Source organism: Hippopotamus amphibius, chromosome 2 (genome assembly GCF_030028045.1).
Source record: "Hippopotamus amphibius kiboko isolate mHipAmp2 chromosome 2, mHipAmp2.hap2, whole genome shotgun sequence".
Classification (NCBI taxonomy): domain Eukaryota; kingdom Metazoa; phylum Chordata; class Mammalia; order Artiodactyla; family Hippopotamidae; genus Hippopotamus; species Hippopotamus amphibius.
In genome coordinates, this window is record NC_080187.1 from 144,285,623 (window position 1) to 144,307,611 (window position 21,989).

The 21,989-nt window shown below is 44.5% G+C and overlaps 1 protein-coding gene across 1 annotated transcript in view; it reads left to right on the top strand.

Annotated features, from left to right (window-relative positions):
- ALPK3 (alpha kinase 3) overlaps nucleotides 1-21,989 on the top strand; it is a 54,773-nt gene that overhangs the window by 23,344 nt on the left and 9,440 nt on the right. Inside the window, exons 6-12 of the mRNA XM_057721596.1 lie at nucleotides 13,468-15,568; nucleotides 16,253-16,400; nucleotides 16,771-16,898; nucleotides 17,051-17,086; nucleotides 19,654-19,934; nucleotides 20,486-20,574; nucleotides 21,438-21,661. Of these exons, the coding sequence (XP_057577579.1) occupies nucleotides 13,468-15,568; nucleotides 16,253-16,400; nucleotides 16,771-16,898; nucleotides 17,051-17,086; nucleotides 19,654-19,934; nucleotides 20,486-20,574; nucleotides 21,438-21,661 (3,007 nt within the window). The remainder of the gene's footprint in view (nucleotides 1-13,467; nucleotides 15,569-16,252; nucleotides 16,401-16,770; nucleotides 16,899-17,050; nucleotides 17,087-19,653; nucleotides 19,935-20,485; nucleotides 20,575-21,437; nucleotides 21,662-21,989) is intronic.

The following is a 21,989-nucleotide window of genomic DNA, read 5'->3' on the forward strand; positions in this document are numbered from 1 at the left end:
AAAATGAAAGAAAAGTAAAAATTCACCTATAATTCTACCATCCAAAGACATCTTGACGTATCTACCAATCTTTTTGTATATAATTTTATTATTTTAAAATTTGAGTTACATTGTTATTCTAATTCACTTTTATATTGTGCTTTCTTTACTTCTCATTATTTCATGAATATTTTCTCTTAGTTCCTAAAAATTATCTGAAAAACTTCATTTTTATTGGTTATGTAAGATGCCACAATATATATATTTTAACCATTTCTTCAAGTGTTTATGCTTTTCTTCCTTATTTCAAGGTTAGTTAAATATGTATTTTTATAATTTTTGTTGTTTGAATTCCTTCATTTGACTTGTAAGTTAATCTGGAATTGATTTGGATGTGTAGCATAATATTAGTCTCTAGCTCAATTTTCGGTTAATAAGTAAATAATTCTCCCAGTATCAACTTTGGTGGAATATTCAACCTTTTCCTATTAGTTTGTGATTCTTTCTTTATATACTAATTTTATACCCACTAAAGCCTATTTTAGTTCCCATATATACATCCTTTAACCTGTTTGGTGATTCTTACAACAGAATGATCTCATTTTAATTGTTGTAGCTTTAATTTCTGGCAGAGCAACCCTCTTATGCTTCTTTTAAATGTGTTTTAGCTATTTTCTCTTGTTTATCCCTCTAGGAAAACTTTAGAATCATTGTCTGAATTTTTCCAAACTCCCAGATACCATTGTTTTTTATCTTGTATCTTTATATTCACCATTTTAAAAAGCTACATTTTCAAAAAAATGATAAATTATTTTTAACAAGATCAAAAGCATATTAAATCCTTTCATAGAAGACTAGTCAGATTTGGATGATCTGTTAGTAAAATTTGTTATATATATATTTTGATTGAGGTATAATTTATATACCAATAACAGTCATCTATTTAAAATGTACGGTTCAGTATATACAATTCAGAGTTGTGCAGTCATTACAACCATCCAGGTTTATTTATTTATTTATTTAAATTTATTTATTTATTTATTTATTTATTTATTGGGTCTTTGTTGCTGCGTGTGGGCTTTCTCTAGTTGTGGCGAGTGGGGGCTGCTCTTTGTTGCAGTGTGTGGGCTTCTCATTGTGGTGGCTTTTCTTGTTGTGGAGCACAGGTTCTAGGTATACAGGCTTCAGTAGTTGTGGCGCACAGGCTTAGTTGCTCTGTGGCATGTGGGATCTTCCTGGACTAGGGACTGAACCCATGTACTCTGCACTGGCAGGCGGATTCTTAATGACTGTGCCACCAGGGAAGTCCCCACCATCCAGTTTTAAAACATTTCCATCACCCTAAAAAGATCCTCATTCCTTTTTGCAGTTAATCCTTGTTCCCACCCCCAGGTCCAGGCAACCACTAATCTGCTTTCTGTCTCTATACCATTGGTATTTTGATTGAGATTGCATTAAGTATAAGAATTAATTTGGAAAAATCAATATCTTAATATTTAGCTTTCTTGTGTGGAAGCATGGTATTTCTTTCCATCATTCAAGCCTTCTTTCTTATGTCTTTTCTTGTTTTTTAAGTTTTAAATTAAAAAAAATTTTTTGGCTGCACTGCACAGCTTGCAGGATCTTAATTCCCTGACCAAGGATTGAACCTAGGCCCTCAGCAGTGAAAGTGTGGAGTCCTAACCACTGGACCGTCAGGAAATTCCCTCTTTTTTTTTTTAATAAATTTATTTATTTTATTTATTTATTGGCTGTGTTAGGTCTTCGTTGCTGCACACGGGCTTTCTCTAGTTGCTGTGAGCGGGGGCTACTCTTCATTGTGGTGTGCAGGCTCCTCATTGTAGTGGCTTCTCTTGTTGCGGACACGGGCCCTAGGTGCGTCGGCTTCAATAGTTGCGGCTCACGGGCTCCAGAGTGCAGGCTCAATAGTTGTGGCGCACGGGCCTAGTTGCTCTGTGGCATGTGGAATCTTCCCAGGGCAGGGCTCGAACCCTTGTCCCCTGCATTGGCAGGCGGATTCTCCACCACTGCGCCACCTAGGAAGTCTGCCTCTTATTTCTTTTTAAACTCTGTTATTTTCTTCATATGGGTCCAGCATATCTCTTGTTAGCGTTAGATATTTTAAAGGCCTTTGCTCCTGGGATATGCTGCTGCTTCCCTGCTCTGTCTTGATTTCCTTTCCTGGAAATAAGGGGTATCTCTGGCAGCTCAAATTATGCTTTCATCTTGGATGTGGATGAGGAGCAGATGCTAAAACTGAGGACTTTTGGATTGTTAAGAATGTCCAGAGACCCTTCCTTGAGCCCAGCCATACTATTCAGGGAGCTCTTTCCTTGGGCAGAAGCAATCTCGCCTAAGGTACTTGGTGAATGGAAACTGGCCTTCAAAGGCTGCTGTCCTCAAAGGCTGCTTTTTGGTGCCCTAAACTGAGGTCTTCTCTGAGACTGGCTCAGATCTCTGGAGCTGAGATACAGGAGCATGGGGACGTGGCGGAATGCCCCAAGTGCCCACATCCTCAGAGGGGATGGTATAGGCATGAGAGGGCTCTGCTGAATGCCTTGAGACCTCACAATACCTTCCATCCTCTACGTCTTGAGGATGAACATCTCAATATGTGGAGACTCCCCTCCCATAATTAGGGCACTTTGGTTTTCTGGGACCACATGAGTATAAGTATTTTCTGAGAGCTGCTGAAGGGAGGGAGGCTTGAAGAGAGACACGATCATCCCCTTAAGGAATTATCTAATGAATCGAGGGGATTAGACTTGCACCAAACTGTATGCGCAAAGAGGCTATTGGCGAATGTTGTTGCAGTAGGTTTCCAGTGACGGAGAGTGGGGTTGTCTGCAGTCATGAGAGAAGGCATCTGGGAAGGGGCTGGTTAGCAGCATGTATAGGATTTATTACTGAAAATACCATAGTAGAGAAACATTGAATATAATTTTTTAATATAAAAGAATGCCCATAGTATCCCCAGATAAAAAGAAATTAGGTGAAAGAGAGGAAGGAAGACATTCTGGGAAGAACAAATAGCATGAAGCAAGGGTAAGGTGGTAGGTAGGAACACACACCTGCCTGTCCTAATCTTTTTTTAATTAAAAAAAAATTCTTAAAAACAATTTTTTGAGGGGCAGGGGGGGCCACGCTGCACTCCATGTGAGATCTTAGTTCCCCTACCAGGGACTGAACCTGCGCCCCCTCCATTGGAAGCACGGGGTCTTAACCACTGGACCGCCAGGGAAGTCCCTTGCCTATCCTAATCTTAATGCCTAGATGCATTTAAAGCCTCTCAACACTTTTTCTTCTCTTCTGTCTTGTGTTCTGCTTTGGTTTGTTTAGTATTAACTGTAACACCGTCCAAGTTGGGGTGAGACAGAAAGGGGAGAGAACTAACACTTTTTGAATATCAGCTTCCAATAATGCTGAGTTGGATAATCCAGGCCAAGTTTCCTACTGAAGCTGAGCAAAATATTAAAATGTCTGCTTGAAGGCACTGGAGAGCTGACAAAGTGAAGAATCACTCGCCCAAGATCTGGGAGGAGATGGAAATCCAGAATGGTGAGCCTAGAATTTGGCATAGCTTTTGTCCCGGGGTTGTTTGCCACTCCAGAAGAGGAGAATGAGAGACTCAGCAGTGTTGCAGACAGCCTCAAGGAACTTGGGAGACCAAAATTGGAGCCCATGGTCTCAAGAGTGGTAAACCTGGTAAACCCCCTGGTCTTTTGGTTGGGAACCCTGAAGGTTTGTACCATAGGATTAAGGGAACCAGAGCAGATTACTTTTACAGGGACTGAGGCTTAACTCTGAGTTACCTGGGTGACCAAGATATATCTCAATCCCTGAAGTTAAAGTAAGGTGATTCAAGATACCTTGTCCCCAAGCACCTGGGAGAAGCAAACAAAAATCACCTGGAGGATAATAGCATCATCTTAAGCCTCAAATTATTTTTGAAAAATGTTTCAGATATAATATTCAGCATCTAAATGAAAATAATTAGGCATGCAAAGAGAAGAAAACATGAAAAAGGGACTTCCCTGGCAGTCCAATGGTTAGGACTCAGTGCTTTCACTGCCGTGGCCCTGGGTTCAATCCCCGGTCAGGGAATTAAGATCCCACAAACCGCATGGCACAGGGAAAAAACAAAAACAAAAACAAACCCCAAAAACTATGAAAAAGAACTAGCAAAAATAGCAAACAATATATTCCAACTTTTGGAATTATCAGACATGAACTATAAAACTGAAACTATACATTCTATATTCAAGAAGATAAAAAGGCAAGATTGACAATTTCAGCAGAGAATTAGAAACTATAAAAAATGGCAAAGACTTTAAAATGAGCCAACTAGAAATCCAGAACTAGAAAATATAATAACTAATGTTAAATTAGTTATTGTGGTTATTGGTAGTTCCAGTTCTGGATAAGGTGGAGTAAACACCTTCCACTCTGTATCTCCCATTGAATGCAACTAAAAACTGGGCAAAATGCATGGTGCAGCTATTTAATGGCTTTGATAAGCAAATAGTAGCAGACAGACTGAGGAATAAGACCAGAATTAAGTACCACTGATTCAGCAGTATTTACCCTTAAGAAAATCTTCCAGTATTCCCTGGCCTGGTCTTAATGCAATCAGAAACTCAGAATTAAGCATCAGTATGAACAGAGAGAGCTTCAGGAGAAGCCCTTTAGAAGGTCTCCTAGTAGTGACAGTAGCAGGGGCCACAGGGTTCTAAAACATTGAAGGAAAAGAATGCAGGAGAATCTTGCCCTCCATTTGGGGGAGCCGCGGTCCCAAGAGTGTGGGGTCAATCTCTGTTGCTTTTTTTCTCTCCTGGGTTTCTTCCTTGACCCAGGACACAGGCTTATGTGTGTAAGTATGTGACAGAGAGGGCTAAGTGAAGCCCCAGCTATTTGGCCAGGGGACTGGAAAAGGGAATCCTAGGGATCCAAAAAGTAAAGGGTAGATCATGGGGAGGAAGAAGTTTGGGAAAGTGACTTCATAAACTGTTTATAAATTCCTGGACTTATTCCCAAGCTGTTCATACATGGATCTGGTTCTGAACATTGTATCAAAAAGAACTAAGAGACCATCATCCAAGTCCCAGACTGGCCACTGGGTGGCACACACACAGGACAGATCTGAATAGCATTGCAAAGACTGAAAATGAAACTGATATTGGAACTACAACCTCAGAAGGTTGAATGGAAGTTGCAGCCTGAACACAACCAAGTAGATTGTCTGCTAAGACAAAAATATTAACATTGTTTATAGGATTTATACAAGAAACCAGAATCTCATAATATTTAAAATGTCTAGGACGTAAGCATTATTTGGCATATGAGATAATCAGAAAAATCTCAACTTGCATGGCAAAAGGCAGTTAAATAATGCCACTGTCAAGATGGCAGATAGGTTGGAATTATCTGACTTTAAAGCAGCAATAAAAAGTAAGATTGAGGGACTTCTCTGGTAGTGCAGTGGTTAAGAATCTGCCTTCCAATGCAGGGGCCACAGGTTTGATTCCTGGTCCAGGAAGATCTCACATGCCGCGGAGCCCATGTGCCACAACTGCTGAGCCTGCACTCTAGAGCCCACGAGCTACAACTACTGTGACCATGCGCTGCAGTACTGAAGCCTGCATGCCTAGAGCTAGTACTACACAACAAGAGAAGCCACTGCAATGAGAAGCCCACACACTACAACAAAGAGTAGCCCCTGCTCACCACAACTAGAGAAAGCCCACACGCAGCAACAAAGACCCAATGCCACCAAAAAAAAAAAAAAAAAAAGGTAAGGTTGAACACTCTGGAAATAAATGGAAAGATAGAAAGTCTTGGCAAAGAAATGCAAGATATAAAGAACCAAATGTTAGTTTTAGAACTGAAAAATAAAAGAATTGAAATAAAAAAGACTTGCTGGTTGGGTACAAGAGCAGAATGAGGATGATAGGAAAAAGTCACTGCATTTTCAAGATAGGTCAATCAAGATTTTTCAGTTTGAATAACAGAAAAAGACAGGAACAGACCCTCAAGGATCTATGTGCGATATCAAAATGTCTAACATTCACATCATTGGATACCCAGAAGGAGAGAAGAGAGTGTGGTGCAGAGAAAATATATGAAGAAATAATGGCTGAAAACTTCCCAAATTTGGCAAAAAAAACCCCCACAAACTAACAGATCAAGAAGTTCAGCAAACCCCAAATAAGAAACACCCACAAAATTCCATGTCTGGAAACAGCATACTCGAATTGCTGAGAACTAAAGACAACAGCAACAATAAAATCTTGAAGGTAGTCAGAGAAAAAATGATGCACTATTTATAGGGGAACAGTAACTCAAATGACTGTAGATTTCTCATCAGAAACAATGGAGGTTAAAAAGGAAGTGAAATAATACTTTTTAACTGCTGAAAGAAAATACTTTCAATCTGTAATTCTGCACTCAGCAAACATATCTTTTAGCATTGAAGGTGAAATAAATACATTCTAAGATAAAGGGAAACTAAGAGAATACATTTCTAGCAGACCTGTTCTATAAGAATTGCTAAAGTAAGTTTTTCAAACAAAAAGGAAATGATACCAGAAGGAAACTTGTAAATACCTGGGTAAACATAATAGATTATTCTTCTCTTCTTGAATTCTTTAAAATATGTTTGAAGGCAAAAAGTGCAGATAATAACATTGCTAAAGTTTGTAATGTATATAAATGTAATATATAAAGAGGGAGAGGATAAAGAGTCTTCTGTGGTGGTAAGATTACTACATTTCACTTGCAGTGGTAAAATGTTGACTCTAAATAGACTGTGGGAAGTTAAGTGTATGTATTGTAAGCCCTAGAGCAATAATTAAAATACAAAGAAATATAGTAAATATCACAATATGTAAATTAAACTGGAATACTAAAAATTTTCAAATAATCTACAAGAATACTGGAAAGGGGAAACAGGAAGAAATAACAGAGGTAACAAATAGAAAACAAATAGTAAAACAATTGATTTCAAACATATAAATAATTATATTAAATATAAGTGGTCTAAACACACAAAGTAAAAGACAGAGATTGTGAGAATGGATCAAAAAAAAAATCCCAACTCTATGATTTTTACAAGAAATTGACTTTAATTCCAATGATATAGGGTAGGTTAAAATTAAAATAATAGAAAATATATACAATGCAAACACTAATCAATTGAAAACTGGACTGGCCATATTAATATCAAAGTAGACTTCAGACCAAAGAAAATTACCAGGGAAAAATAGTGAATTACATAATGATAAAAGAATCAATTCAAGAAAATGAAAATGAGTTTGCCCCTAACTACAGAGCTTCAAAATACATGAAGGAAAACTGGCAGAACTGAAAGGAGAAATAGACAAATCAACAATTATAACTGGAGACTTTAACATGCCTCTCAATGATCAATTGAACTAGTAAACAGAAAATCAGTAAGAATCAAAAAGAACTAAATAGCCTTATCAACCAACTGGATCCAACAGACACATAGAATGCTCCATGTAACAACAACAGAATACTTATTTGTTTCAAGTGCATGTAAAACATTCACTAGAATAAATCATATGCTAGGTCATAAACCTTACAAATATAAAATATTTGAAATAGTACAAAGTATGTTCTCTGACAAAAATGAAATTAAACTAGAAATCAGTAACAGAGGATAATAGGAAAGTCTCCAAACACTTTTTTTGTAAATTAATTAAGGAATTTATTTTTGGCTGCATTGGGTCTTTGTTGCTGTGTGCAGGCTTTTCTAGTTGTAGCGAGTGGGGGCTACTCTTGTTGTGGAGCACAGGCCCTAGGCATGCAGGCTTCAGTAGTTGTGGCATGTGGGCTCAGTAGTTGTGGTGCATGGGCTTAGTTTCTCCGTGGCATATGGGATTTTCCCTGCCCAGGGCTTGAACCCGTGTCCCCTACATTGGCAGGCAAATTCTTAACCACTGTGCCATCAGGGAAGTCCCCTCCAAACACTTTTAAATTAAATATCACACTTTTATGGGTCAGAGAGGAAGGTCTTAAGGTCAATTGGGAAATATTTTGAACTGAATGAAAGTGAAGTACAACATATAAAAATTTTAGATGCTGCTAAATCAGTGTCTTAAGGAAAATTTACAGCATTAAGTTTTTATATTAGAAAAGAAGAGAGGTCTGAAATCAATACTCTAAGCTCTCATATTGAGAAACTAGGAAAGGAAGAACAAAACTAACCCAAAGCAAGCAGAAGGAAGGAAATAATAAAGAAAAGAGCAAAGAACAATGACATTGAAAACAGAAAAACTATGGGAAAAAAATTAAACCAAAATCTTGTTATTTGAAAAGATCAATAATATTGATAAACCTCTAGCAAGACTCACAAAGAAAAAAAATAAGACACAAATTACCTGTATTCAGAATGAAAGAGGAGGTTGATTTTGGTGATCATTTCACAGTGTATAGGTATACCAAAACATCACATTGTACACTTTAAATGTATATTATTTTGTCAATTATTCCTCAGTAAACCTTTTAAAAAAATGAATGAAAGGAGATATCACTAGTGACCCTGCAAGCATTAAAAAGATAATAAAGAACTATTATGAAAAAAAAGGAAAACACAAGTTCAACAACTTAGATGAAATAGAACAATTCTTTAAAAAAACACAAACTACCAAAACTCATACAAAAATGGAACAAGATCATTTGAACAACCCCATGACTGTTGAGGAAATTGAATTTGTAGTTTTAACTCTCCTCCCCCAAATCTTTAGGGCCACATGGTTTCACTGGGAAATTATACCAAACATTTAAAGATGATGAAGCCTCAGTATGAGCCCTGGGTCTGGGTTTCATCAGGGAAGTAGACTCCAGGTCCTTGACACTGCCCTGCTCCATCCCTGTTAAGCTCCTGGCTTTGTATCCTGCCTCCCAAGACCAGCACTCCAGGGCCATGCCCTCTTAGAGGGTTACAAGCCATAGTACTCATCATTCAGTGATTCATTCCTGTGACCTTCCTATGTGCCTCAGTCTATGAAGGATGCAAAGGTGATTCAGACTTAATCTGAATTCCTTAATCTCTAAAAATTTACAGGGAAGACAAAATACAGGATGGCAAATTAAAACTACGAATGTTCTTTGTAATGAAAAAGCTCACAGAGAACCAGATCGGTTCACCCCAGCTCACACAGTTTTATTTTTAAGAAATACATGACATTCCTCCTCATATCTCCACACAGTTCCAGATGCAGACACACCCCCCGCCCCCGCCACACACACACAGTGTTTAGAGAGGTCAGTCTTTATAGTTATTGCACACCAAGTCTAACCCTGGGCCGGTGCTGGGTCCTCTTTGGAAGGGAAGAGGTCACAGATTAGCAGGTGACACATGCATAACTGCCACAGAGAATAAGAATGTCATGATAGAATTAGGTACATTTGCCATGGGTACATAGGATAAAAAGCCACTTACGTTTTTTGGGGTGGAGAAGGGAAGAAACTTGAGTGAAGTCTTGAGGGAAAAGGAGGAGCCCTCCAGCAATGAGAAGGCTGAGAATGTCCAGCACAGAAAAAACAAAGTGGTTATAAGATAGTACAGTAGTTAGTATGGTAAGTTAGTGTTGTCGGATGGAAGGACCAAAGAGATGAGCCTGGAGAGACAGACCTGGGTCCCCTGCTGAAGGATGGGCTTCACTGATCACACAACGGTCTATTTACTTATCCATTTTCATTCTTAATTGGATTTTGTTAAATATGTGTCATAGACATGTGGTATAAAATCCAAAAAGTATAAAAAATATGTAGGTAGTATTAAATCTCCACCCTTTCTCTGCTGCCACCACCCCATCCCTCTTCCTGAAATTAGTTGCCATAACTGGTATCCTAGGCATCCTTCCAGAGCTATCTTCTATGCATTTACAAATATGGGTCTCTGTATTTTCCACACAAAGGTGGCATACGATACTTTCTGTCCTATACCTTGCTTTTTCATTTGGGTATTTATTTCATTTATTTGGGATGTGGATGTACCGTAATTTAGATAATTTCTAGTCTTTTGCTATTATAAACTATGCTGCAACAAGTATCCTTGTGTACACATCCATTTGCACACGTTGGGTCAGAGTATAAGTATTTTTAGTTTTACTAGATAATACCAAATTGCTATCCACAGAGGCTGTGCTGATTGATGCCTGTTTCCCCATACGCTGGCGGGCAAAGAGTATTCTTAAACATTTTGCTCTCTTAGGCTCGGGCTTTTAGGCTTTATTCTGTAAGTGATGATAAGCCGCTGAGAGGCTTTTAAGCAGATGAGTGTCACAATCAGATTTATATTTTGGAAAGATCACTTGGGCTGCAAATTTGGCAGAGGCAAAGACTAGAGTCATGGATACCAGTTAGGAGGCTTTACTATAGTCCAGGCAAGATAGAATTGTTGGCAGATTAGATTAGGGTATTGGCAGCGGAGACAGAGAGAGGGAATGGATATTGAGATACTGAAGAAGTAGGTTCAATGGGACTGATCAGTCCGGGGGTGAGGGGAAGTGAAGATAGCTTTAATCAAAAGTTCTGATAGCCTTGTCCGTCATCAGTTCCTCCTCTGTGTTGGGCAGGGGAGTTTTCTTGTCCCTACACAGACAAGCCAGGACTGTCATGGGGCAATGGAAATGAGCAAAAAAGGCAGTAACATATACTAATATATGGTAAATCACCTCAAAAAAAAAAATTCTGTTCACATGACCCTTGTGGGCAAAGGTAGCATTTTCTCTGTAAATTTATAGATCTCATGTCCATATGAATATTTCCTAATCCTGGGACTTCCCTGATTGCCCAGTGGTTAAGACTCCACGCTCCCAATGCAGGGGGCCGGGGTTCAATTCCTGGTCAGGGAACCAGATCCCGCACACATGCCACAATTGAGTTTGCATGTCACAACTAAGACCTGGAGCAGCTAGATAAATAAATAAATATTTAAAAAACTTTCCTAATCCTAGAATATCCGAAGTTAAAAGAAGGCTGTAATATATTACTAAATGCTGTTTGTTGGCTCCAAGTTGTTTTTGTCTGTTCATATCTTACTGGTTCTCAGAGAAGTTGGAGGATCATTTTTACTAACATTCTTTGGTCAGTCGGAATTACATTTGATGACTCCTAATATTCACCAAACTCCTAGTTTTTTTGTATTCATACCAGTCATTCAGAATTCCATATGCAGTAAAGTAACTTTAAATTCTATGCTTAATTTAAATATAATTTAATTACATACATATTTAAGTCTCATTATATGTTCTGTTTGCTTTGGTTTTATGTGTGGTTCTGCTGATATTTAGAAGTATTTGTATGTAGAAATTTATAATTTAAATTTTATATAATATCAATAATTTTATCTGTTTAGTGTCTTTTAATTTTTTGTGATGAGCAGTGATAGTGTTTCTGCTTCCTCCCTACCTTTTTTCCCTTTCTATCTCTTATCATCCCCAAATTTTATCTTCTAAGTGACTATCTTTGTGTAGTTAAACATCCTGTGTTTCTGTTACCTGGGTTTTCAGCTTTGAGTCATGCCTTTGATTCCTGGCTTGTATAATTTATACAATTAAGGCACTTGCTCCACTTGTCATCTTCTTCCCCCTTCTCCTTCTGTGCTGGTTGTATCATTTCTGCATTGTCAGGGCATAAACATTGATATTCTGATCTGCCACTCTAAACTTTTTTGGTTTTAATCTTGGTTCTATGGTTAAATATATATTCAGTGTTCACCATCAGTTCTTTTGCTGTGGTTTCCCCAGTCGTCTTTTGGTTGACCAAAGTTTGTTCTCCAGTAGTTTCCTCCAGGGCCACAGGAACACTATTCCTTAAGTCCTTGTATGCTCAAAACCAATTTTCTTAGCTTAGCAATTTTCAGGAGGTTTCTTCAGGAGTGTATTTTTGCTGGTGTTTTTGAGATCTGCCTCCAGTAGGCTGTTCCACTTTTCTTTCCCTGACTGCTTTGGTCATCTCCCTTATATGTCTTCTGCTTGACTTCCACCCAGTCCTCCATGATCCTATAGCTCTTGCAACCTCCCAGAGTTTCATCTGTCTGCTTTTTGGCAATCCTTACCCATTTTCTTTTCTCTTTTTGAGACTATAGGTTTTGTTAGCCTCCAGTTCCACCAACAATGGAATTTGCTTTGTTTGTTTGTTTTGTTTACTTAGTTGGTTTTGATTATGTCCAGGAGGAAAAGAGGCAGTTTACTGTTTTATGCCACTATGTTTAGATAGGAGGTCCTTTAATTATATTTAAATGTGTGCCATCATAGTATAACATCAAAGAACATGGGATTTGAAGCTAGATACACGTGGCTTTTTTTTTTTTTTTTTTTAAGGGCTGCATTATGACTTTCATGGACCCAGCACTTTTTGCCTTCATGGGCTCCTTCCTCTATTAAAAAAAACACTACAACTCATTTTGTGATTGCATTGGTATAGAGGCAAATATAATCCAGGATGTATCCATAACTGTGTATTCATTATTATTATATTTAGTTTTTCTCACCTGCACACTGGCTTCTAAACTAAACTCTACCTACCACTTACTATCTGATAATGGACAAACGACATTCCTTCTTTGACCATCAGTGTTCTTATCTCCAAAATAGAGACAATTCTTGCAACTATTTCATGTTGTTGTGAGGAGTGAGGTAATACGTATATAATAAATAGGGGCCTAGCATAGTGTTTTGCAAATAGCGCGGGTGTTCAGAAGGGTAATGTTATTTATTTATTTTTGACATACAATAAACTGCATATATTTAAAGTGTACAATTTGATATATTTTTTTCTTATTAGTAATGTATATATGGCAATCCCAATCCCTCAATTCATCCCACCCCACCCCACACCCCCTGCTTTCCCCCTTGGTGTCCATATGTTTGTTCTCTACATCTGTGTCTCTATTTCTGCCAGAAGGGTAATGTTATAATGTTTCATGGGTCTCCTGGCATAGGTGTCATTCGTAATGACTTTAACCCTCTCTGGATGGCATCGTGTAATTACCACTCGCTCGGCGTTAATGTTGACGCTGTCCCTGGTGCTGTCAAGGAGACCCTTTGGCACTCTCCCTCTTCACCTATAATTCTATTCAGGGCAGTTTGTGCCACAAAAGAGGGACAGATTGACTGCTTGGAAGCCCTGGGGAGAGGACACTCTCCTCCAAATGGCAGGGGTGAGGGGTGGGGTAGCACGTGAACAGGGTCTGTCAGGAAAGGCAGGATTTCTTCAGGGCGAGGTGGGAAGGGCCAGAGCTAGACTGGGATTCTGGATATTCCCTGGTCTAGATTCTGGAATCAGGGGTTGGGCGGGTGGGCTCGGGACTTTGTTACCCCTAGCAGGCCTGAGAAATCAGGTGGCAGGATTCCCGTCATGGCAGTTCTGGATGAGGTCAGAGGAGGCTGGGATGTCGGACTGTAAAGAGATCCTAAGGCACATGTAGTTAAGTTCTTGCTTTTGTCCATGTGTTCTCAGAACCAGGAGTCCCAGGCAACCATGGCTCCTACCACACTGGCCAGCAGCAACTCTGATACAGTCTCTGCTGGTTGCAGCACCTCCAGAAGTCAGGGCATCATTGAGCCCATGGACACAGAAACCCAGGAGGATGGGAGAACATCTACCGGTCAGAAAACTGGAGGCAAGAAGAATACAGAGGTGGATAGGAAGATGCAGGTGGATGGGAGGACGCAGGGAGACAGAACACAAACCACCCAGAGGACACAGGCAGATAGGAAGACACAGGTGGATGTTGTGACACAAGAAAGTGAGAGGTCAGAGTCAGACAGGAATTCCCAGGAGGATGTGATGGCACAAGGAAGGGTGGGGACCCAGGCAGATGAGAGGACACAGGAAGACAGAAGGGTGCAGGAAGACCAGGCGATGTGGTCAGAGGGGAGCATTCCCACAGCTAAGAAAGGTTGGTCAGAGAAGGCGTCTGTGGCCAGTCTCAGCCCACAGTCCAGGGCCCCCAAACACCCACCTTTGGAGGATCCTAGGTCTCCTCAGATTATTGAATGCTTTGAACAGACCCCAGAAGAGTCCTCTGTCCCAGACAAACCTGGTTTTATGCTCAGATCTGATGAGGCAGCAGGAACAGCCTCCGGGAACCGTGAGGAAACGGTGCCGGGTCCCCTGGCAGGGGGCCTCACACTCCAGGCACAGCTGCCTCTTGAGGGTAGTTTGGAGCAGGTGGGAGGAGAGAGATGTCGAGGGCCAGAGTGGCCAGGTCCAGTTAAGAACAAGCCACAGGAGGGCCTGTTCCAAGGCCCCAAGGGGGAACAGCTGGGAGAAGTGCCGTCTGTGGATCTGGGTGGCTGTCCTCCAGGAGGCCTGAGCCCAGAGGTGCCCACTCCGCCCTCTCTTCCTGGGGCTGGCCTGATTGATAATTCACAGGAGGGGCTGCCCAGCGCCCCAGCTTCTCAGCACATGAGTACAGCTGCCTTCCCGCCCTCTGGGGACCAGGCCTTGCTGAGTTCTGCCCTCCCAGTGCACCTGGGGCTGGGGACCCCCAGCCAGAGTCACCCACCAGAAACCATGGCAGCAAACAGTGAGGGGGCCTGCGCCAAGGTGCCAGATGTGGAAGGGAGGACTTCTGGTCCCCGGACCTGTGACCCGGGCCTCATAGATTCCCTGAAGAACTACTTGCTCCTGCTGCTAAAGCTATCCAGCTCAGAGACGAGTGGAGGGGGCCCAGAGTCCCAGGGGGACGCTGCCACTGGGATTCCGGTGCCCTCGCCCACCCTGGCCCCCACCGTGGAAGTGGCTGGTCTGAGCCCCCGGACGTCACGGCGCATCCTGGAGCGCGTGGAGAATGACCATCTGGTGCAGAGCGCGCAGACCCTGCTGCTGAGCCCCTGCACCTCCCGCCGCCTCACCGGCCTCCTGGACCGCGAGGTGCAGGCTGGCCGTCAGGCCCTGGCTGCTGCCCGGCGCCCTGGCCCCAGCCCTCTCTCCGTCCCTGCCATCGTGGTAGGCGAGGAGGAAGGCCCTGGCTTAGCCTCAGAAGGATCCAGTGAGGGTGAGGGGGAGGTTTCCCTTGAGGGCCCTGGCCTGCTGGGGACCTCCCAGGAGAGCAGGGAGAGCGGCTTGGGTGGGCCGCTGGGGGAGGTGGGTGGGCAGGCAGCCCCTGGGCAGGGACGGCTGTCAGCAGAGAGCAGAGCCCAGGAACCCTTCCGAGAGGAGGAGGTCCCAGGGGAGGCTCTGATAGATCTCCCCGCAGCTACGCCCGAGGAACTGGCTCTGGGGGCCCGGAGGAAGAGGTTTCTCCCTAAGGTCAGAGCAGCAGGAGATGGGGAGCCAACCAAGCCCGAAGAAAGGGAGAGCCCCTCGGTTTCCCCCCGGGGGCCCAGGAAGGGCCTTGCACCAGGATCCCCGGGGACTCCAGGGCGGGAGAAACGCTCCCCTACTCAGGGCAGAAAGGCAGGCATGCTGGAGGTGCCGCGGGCAGAGGAGGAGTTGGCAGCAGGAGACCTGGGCTGCAGCCCCAAAGCCAGTGGTGTGGATGCAGAGCTGACCCTGGATGAAGGCAAGCAGGATACTCTAGCCAAGCCGAAGAAAGCCAAAGACCTGCTAAAAGGTGAGCAATGGGTATAGCTTCGTAGGAGCAGGCTGCCCAGAAGAGGACACTGCTGGGGTAACCCTGCCTGCTAGAGGTTTAGCGTACCTCTGTAAAGGTATTCCTGTGTAACAATCCCACAGGCTTGGAATCAGAAAGGCCTAGTTCTTGTCTTGGCTCTGCTGCTTGAAGTTGGTAATAGTACCAACGTTGTAACATTCTGAGGGTTAAATGGGATAGAATAAATCAAGTACTCAGCACAGGGCCTGGCTGCGATAGCATCCTAGCTCTATCATCCTCATCACCACTGTAATCCCCTCTTTGCAGACTTGTCCCACGAGTACAGAGTGGTGCGGGCAGGATTCAAACGCGGGGCCCTAGGGTTAGGAGCCTAGGCTGCAAACTGAAGTTCCTCTCTTGACTGCTGTCTGTGGCCTCGGCTGTGAGGCTGTCCCTGGCCTGGAGTGGGGGTGGAGTACTGGGTTCTTTCTAGCTAAGATGTGTGCTTTGAAGTCAGGGCAAAAGCCTCAGGTGCAGGTGGGACGCAGGTGGAGGCTGTGAAGTAATGGGTTTGTGTGGAGACTTGAATCCTGTTTCTCTCAGCCTGTGCCACCAAGGACACCCAGGGAAGCAGGGACAGGGCCAGAGAGGGCACCTAATGGAAGGGAAGTGGCTTGTTCCTCTCAGCTGTGTCCCTGCTCCCAGCCCCACAGGTGATCCGGAAGATTCGGGTGGAGCAGTTTCCTGATGCCTCGGGCAGCCTGAAGCTCTGGTGCCAGTTTTTCAACATTCTTAGTGACTCAGTCTTGACATGGGCCAAGGATCAGTGCCCAGTGGGCGAGGTGGCCAGGAGGTAAGCTAGCTGGACACCGCCTCCACCTGACCTGGCTCCCAAATACAGCAACAGTGACGTGGGAGGCATGGTCTTCGTACTTTGGATCTACCTCCTCATTGAATCCTCACACTAACCCTATAAGGGAGATCCTCGTATTCCCATAGTAAAGAGGAGGACATTGGCGTTAAGAGGTATTAAGTCATTTGCCCAAAGTCACACAGCTAGTGCAAACCTGACCTGCGTGATGCAGGCCTAGCTCTTCCCAGAGCTCTCAGAGCCGGGGCTCACAGCAGCCTCTGAGGGCGGGGTCTGAGGAGCCTCAGGACCACCGTGTGGCCCTGGGCTGTGCCCTGCGGATGGCCTCACGGGGAGGGTCTCCCCTCTGCAGTGCAGGGGACGAGGGGCCCGCGGCCCTGGCCGTCGTGCAGGCGTCGCCGGTAGACTGCGGTGTGTATCGCTGTACCATCGACAACGAGCACGGCTCGGCCTCCACTGACTTCTGCCTCAGCTCCGAGGGTGAGCATGACCCCGCCACTCCCTGCCCGGGGCCTCTGCCTGGCCTGCCTCCCCAGCGGGGGGGCGGGGAACCGCCGTCTTCGCGGGGGTAGCGCTGGCTCTGGGCAGACCCGCCGGAGGTTAGCTGCTTTCTCTTCTTTTTCTCCACGCAGTGCTGTCAGGATTCATCTCCAGAGAAGAAGGTCAAGGTAGGTGCCCCTCACAGGGAGGCATGGGTGGGCCTGTGTCCCTACCCCTGCTATATTCAGGGGCTTCTTTAAAGACTTGGAATCTGTTCCAAATGCCATGTGTATCTCCATATACAGCTACCCTCTCCTCCTAGTTTAGGATGCGGTTTGTGGAGGAAGATGGGGGAGGACAGCTGTTTCAGAAGATGAGGGGGGAGGAAGCGGCTAAGGGACCATCCCACAAGGAATTCATTCAGCCTGTGCCTTTGCCCATGTCAGAGCCCTTGATCAAGAGCAGGACTGGCCGCCAGGGTACTTCTCGCCCTGCCAGCTCCCTCCCTGGAGCTTCTCACAGTGGTCTGTGGACCCTTGCATCAGATTCACACAGGGAGCCTGCTGAAAATGCTGTTACTTGAGCCCTACTGCAGATACTCTTTTTTTTTTATTTATTGGCCGTGTTGGGTCTTTTTTTTGCTGTGCGCGTGCTTTCTTTAGTTGCGGTGAGTGGGGGCTACTCTTCATTGTGGTGCACGGGCTCCTCGTTGCTGTGGCTTCTCTTGTTGTGGAGCACAGGCTCTAGGCACGTGGGCTTCAGTAGTTGCGGCACATGGGCTCAATAGTTGTGGCTCACGGGCTTAGCTGCTCTGTGGCATGTGGGGTCTTCCAGGAGCAGGGATCGAACCCATGTCCCCTGCATTGGCAGGCTGATTCTTAACCACTGCGCCACCTAGGAAGCCCCTACTGCAGATACTCTTAATCTCAATCCCTGTGAAGGACCTAGCACAATTGCATGTCAGTAGACTCCCTGGTGATTGTGATACACCCCAAGGTTGCATAAGCATTTTAAAGCCTCAAATATTAGAGGAAGAGTTTGTACTACTCCTGCAAAAGACACACTAAGGATTAGGACTGTGAAGGCAGCTGGTGATGGAAGGATTTCTAGAGCTTCATTTGCCAACCAATGCATTAATTCCTTCATTCATTCACTCATTTACTCACTTATCCATTCAACTAGTACCTTTTGTTCACTTATCAGATCAACTTTGATCAATATCAAATATAACCTCATGCCTAAAAGCTTTAGTAATAATACTTTATTATCATCAAATATCCCATCAGATTTTCCCAACTGTCTTGTAAGTGCTGGTTTATTTGAACCACTCAGTGCTTTTGGCTGACATATCTCTTAAATCTATCAAATGTATAGTAGTCCCTCTTCCCTGGTTTGTTTTCCCTCCTTGCCATTTGTTTGTTGAAGTCACGTGATGTGTAAAATTTCTTACATTTTGGATTTTGTTGATTATATCACCATTTAACATGTTGCTTCATTGATGTGCTTCCTCTAAACTGGTAATTAGCTTGAGAAGCTTGCTCTGACTCAGGTGCAAATTTTGGGGGCAAGAACATTTCACAGGTGTGCTGTGTATTTCCTTTTGCAGCCTATCTGGAGGCACGTGATGTCTGCTTGTTTTACTTTTAGTACTGCTAAGAATGATCACTGAGTTCATTCAGGTGTTTTCTGCCTGATCTATCCCTTTTAAAATTTAAAAAGCTGTATCTGATTCAACCCCTGTCATTATCTAGGGGTTTTAGCAGTCACTGATTATCACCTAAATCCTTTATTTCATTAAGGTTTGCAACATAGACTATTTTAATTCTGTCATTTCTTCTTTATTCATTAGCTGAAATTTTGGGGGAAAGAAGAAATGGTTATTTGGTAAAATAAAGGAAAGAATACTATCTTTTCCCCCTTGCTAGATTTCAGAATAATGAGTTTGTGCCCTAACATCCTCCAAAGGTCATCAATGAGGGTTTCTTTCCCCAGCGGGAAGGGTTTATTTTACTCATAAATATGGAAGTATGGATTGTAACATTTGAATGTTCAAACTTTGCAAGTATTTTTTTGTTGGTGGTGGTAGTGAGATTGTCTCATTTTTTGCCAGTAGAAGCCCCTTCAGCTTGGCTCCTGTGTCCTTTTGACAGGTTGCCAGTTGTTTTTGATACCTTACTTGCTTTCTGGTCCAGGGATGTTTCAGGTCAGTCTAGGACACTTCCTGCCCTAGACTTGGAACCAACCATTTCTTTAGGGAGTTCTGGGTCCTTTTAGTGGAAAATGGCATTTAGTGATCACAATTTGAGCACTAGGAGTGCTCACTGCTACTGGATTGGTCTCACATACTTTTTGCTGCAGTGAAACATGTTGGTTGAGATGGAGTCATTTATTCATTTGATCAAAACACCAAATTGTAAAACGAAGTAATTCTGATATTCTGTATTGATTGCTGCTTCCTCAGAAAACCCCTACCTTCCACAGACACTGGCTGAGCCCTTACACTGTGCGTACACGAGCACGGTTGAGTGACGGGGGTACCAGATACGGTGTCTGCCCTCAGGAGCTCACAGTCCAGTAGGGGTCCCACCCCACCAGGTAGACAACCAAAGAGCAGTCATGGACAGAGTGAGCATACCAGAGGTGTGGAGGGGGAGACTGTTCCAGCCTTTTCCTGCCCTGCAGGCCCCACATCAGTCGGCGGGGGGGTGGGGATGGGGAACTTCTAGTTTTCCGCGTTTCTCCTGTTCCCCTTCAGTTGGAGAAGAGATTGAGATGACCCCCATGGTGTTTGCTAAGGGTCTGGCTGACTCTGGCTGCTGGGGGGACAAGCTCTTTGGACGCCTGGTGAGCGAGGAGCTACGAGGGGGTGGACACGGGTGTGGGCTTCGGAAGGCCTCCCAGGCCAAGGTCATCTACGGGCTGGAGCCCATCTTCGAGTCAGGCCGCACGTGCATCATCAAGGTGTCCAGCCTGCTTGTGTTTGGGCCCAGCAGTGAGACTTCTCTCCTGGGCAGAAACTATGACGTCACCATCCAGGTACTGCCCCATCCCCGCCCCATCCTTCCACTCTCTCATCCCTCCCCTCCCCAGCCTGGGTCCCGTTGGGAAGCCCCCATGGAGGCAGAAGCCACCTTAAGTCTCAACTGTACCTTGACAAGAGCCCGAGATGTAGTCCAGGCTACATCTTTGGGGCCATAGTTTTCAAACTATATTTTTCAAAAGAAACCTTTTTCACTGCCTTCAAATAAATCTTGCACAGAAGCCTTATTTGTGAGGTAAAAGGGGAGTGACTGTGGGTGGGGTGGGTGCCTTGCTCTCTGCACTGTGGCCCCAGGGACACTGCCACCTATCACTAGGGCTCCAGGAAACACACATTGGAAACCACTTTGAAAATAAGTCCAAAGCCTCTTGTTTTACAAATGAGAAAAATGAGGTGCAGAGTAGGGAGGGTGGGGGGAGTGAATCTCACCTCCCCCAGGGCTGGAGTCCTCCCTGCAGCCTCTAGCAGATGGCCTTCCCACTAACAGGCACAACAGAGAACAGGGACGCTTCCTTGCTGATCAGAGTTGGTTCCCTTTGATCCACAGGGGTGCAAGATCCAGAACATGAGTCGAGAGTACTGCAAAATCTTTGCAGCCGAAGCCCGGGCTGCACCTGGCTTTGGGGAGGTGCCTGAGTAAGTGCACAGGGAGGGGGCCATGCAGTGCGCAGACCTGATGACTTGCAGGTCAACCGTGATTTCTGCAGAGAACTGTGATTTCACAGCCTCCTGGGGGCCTCCTGAGCAATGGCCATGTGCAAATGAGCTAACCGTGTTCGTTTGGTTAGCCATGAGCCAACCCCATGCTCACTCAACGGTTCCACAAAATCTAGAAACAAAGACCTCATTATCCCTGCCCAACTTAGAAAAGCTTCTGCTGTGGTCTTCAGTCTCCTCCCACCCACCATAATTCCCCACCCCTTTGCCCGGTGTTTGCTGATTGCGGAGTTTGGGCACAGCAGGTTCTGGGCCTCTCTGAAGGTGATGGAGTAGGCTAAAGCTTCCAGGCAAACTGGTCAGGACTCTAATGTGGTAGGTGGGCAGGGTCAGTGTAGATTTTTGCAGGAGTCATCTATGCGTGGAAGTTGTTTCCATTTTGAGACTTGAAACTTCAAATCTTGAGTATTAGGGTCTAGCTGGCATTGAGCACAGTCTGGTTGAATACCTCTCAGAGGTATTCTTTTCTCTTTGACACATACGGGTCTCTGTCCCTCATTCAAGCACAGGGGCCTCCTGGGGCCATAGCAGGGTTCAGTTCTAATCCCGCTGACCTCTGAGAATGGACAGGACTCTGAAGTCAATGGCCTCCATTTCCTTTCCTGAACTCAGGTGGAACCCCCCGACCCCCACCCCCTTCCTTGCTGTCCTTCAGGTACAGAACTGGCAGTTCCGTTCTTGGAAGGGCCTTCTTTCTGGATCCAAGAGTATAGCGTTGAGGTGGCGGGAGGAGCCCTCCGGGGCCGTGCTTCCTGCTCACGGCAGGGTGACGCTGTGTTTAGGATCATCCCGCTGTATCTGATCTACCGGCCTGCAAACAATATCCCGTATGCTACCCTGGAGGAGGACCTGGGCAAGCCCCTGGAGCCTTACTGTTCCCGGGCATGGGGCTTTGCTGCGGCTCCAGCAGCATCGAGCAGCTCGAAGGCCATGCAGAAATGCCAGACCTTCCAGCACTGGCTGTACCTGTGGACAAACGGCAGCTTCCTTGTCACGGATTTGGCAGGTATGAGGGCGTGAGGGGCGCGTGTGCAGGAGAGCATGCAGAGGGGGCAGGGCCATGGTGCTCATTTGCTAGTGCGCAGTGCACTTTTGCACGTACTCTGCTTTGCTTTCACAGCAACCTTGTAAAGTTCATTGGACAGGAACCACTTTCTGTGCAACCCTAATACACATCAGGGCTTCGTGGAGCCTGGTCTATAACTGCAGTCGTATTTAAAGGAGTACACTCCAGGCTCCACTTAAAAATAAAAAGAAATTTATTTCAAAGACCATTACATGGGGTCTAATTCAAACCTCACAACCATGTTTTCAAAATCTCCCTCCCTTCTTCC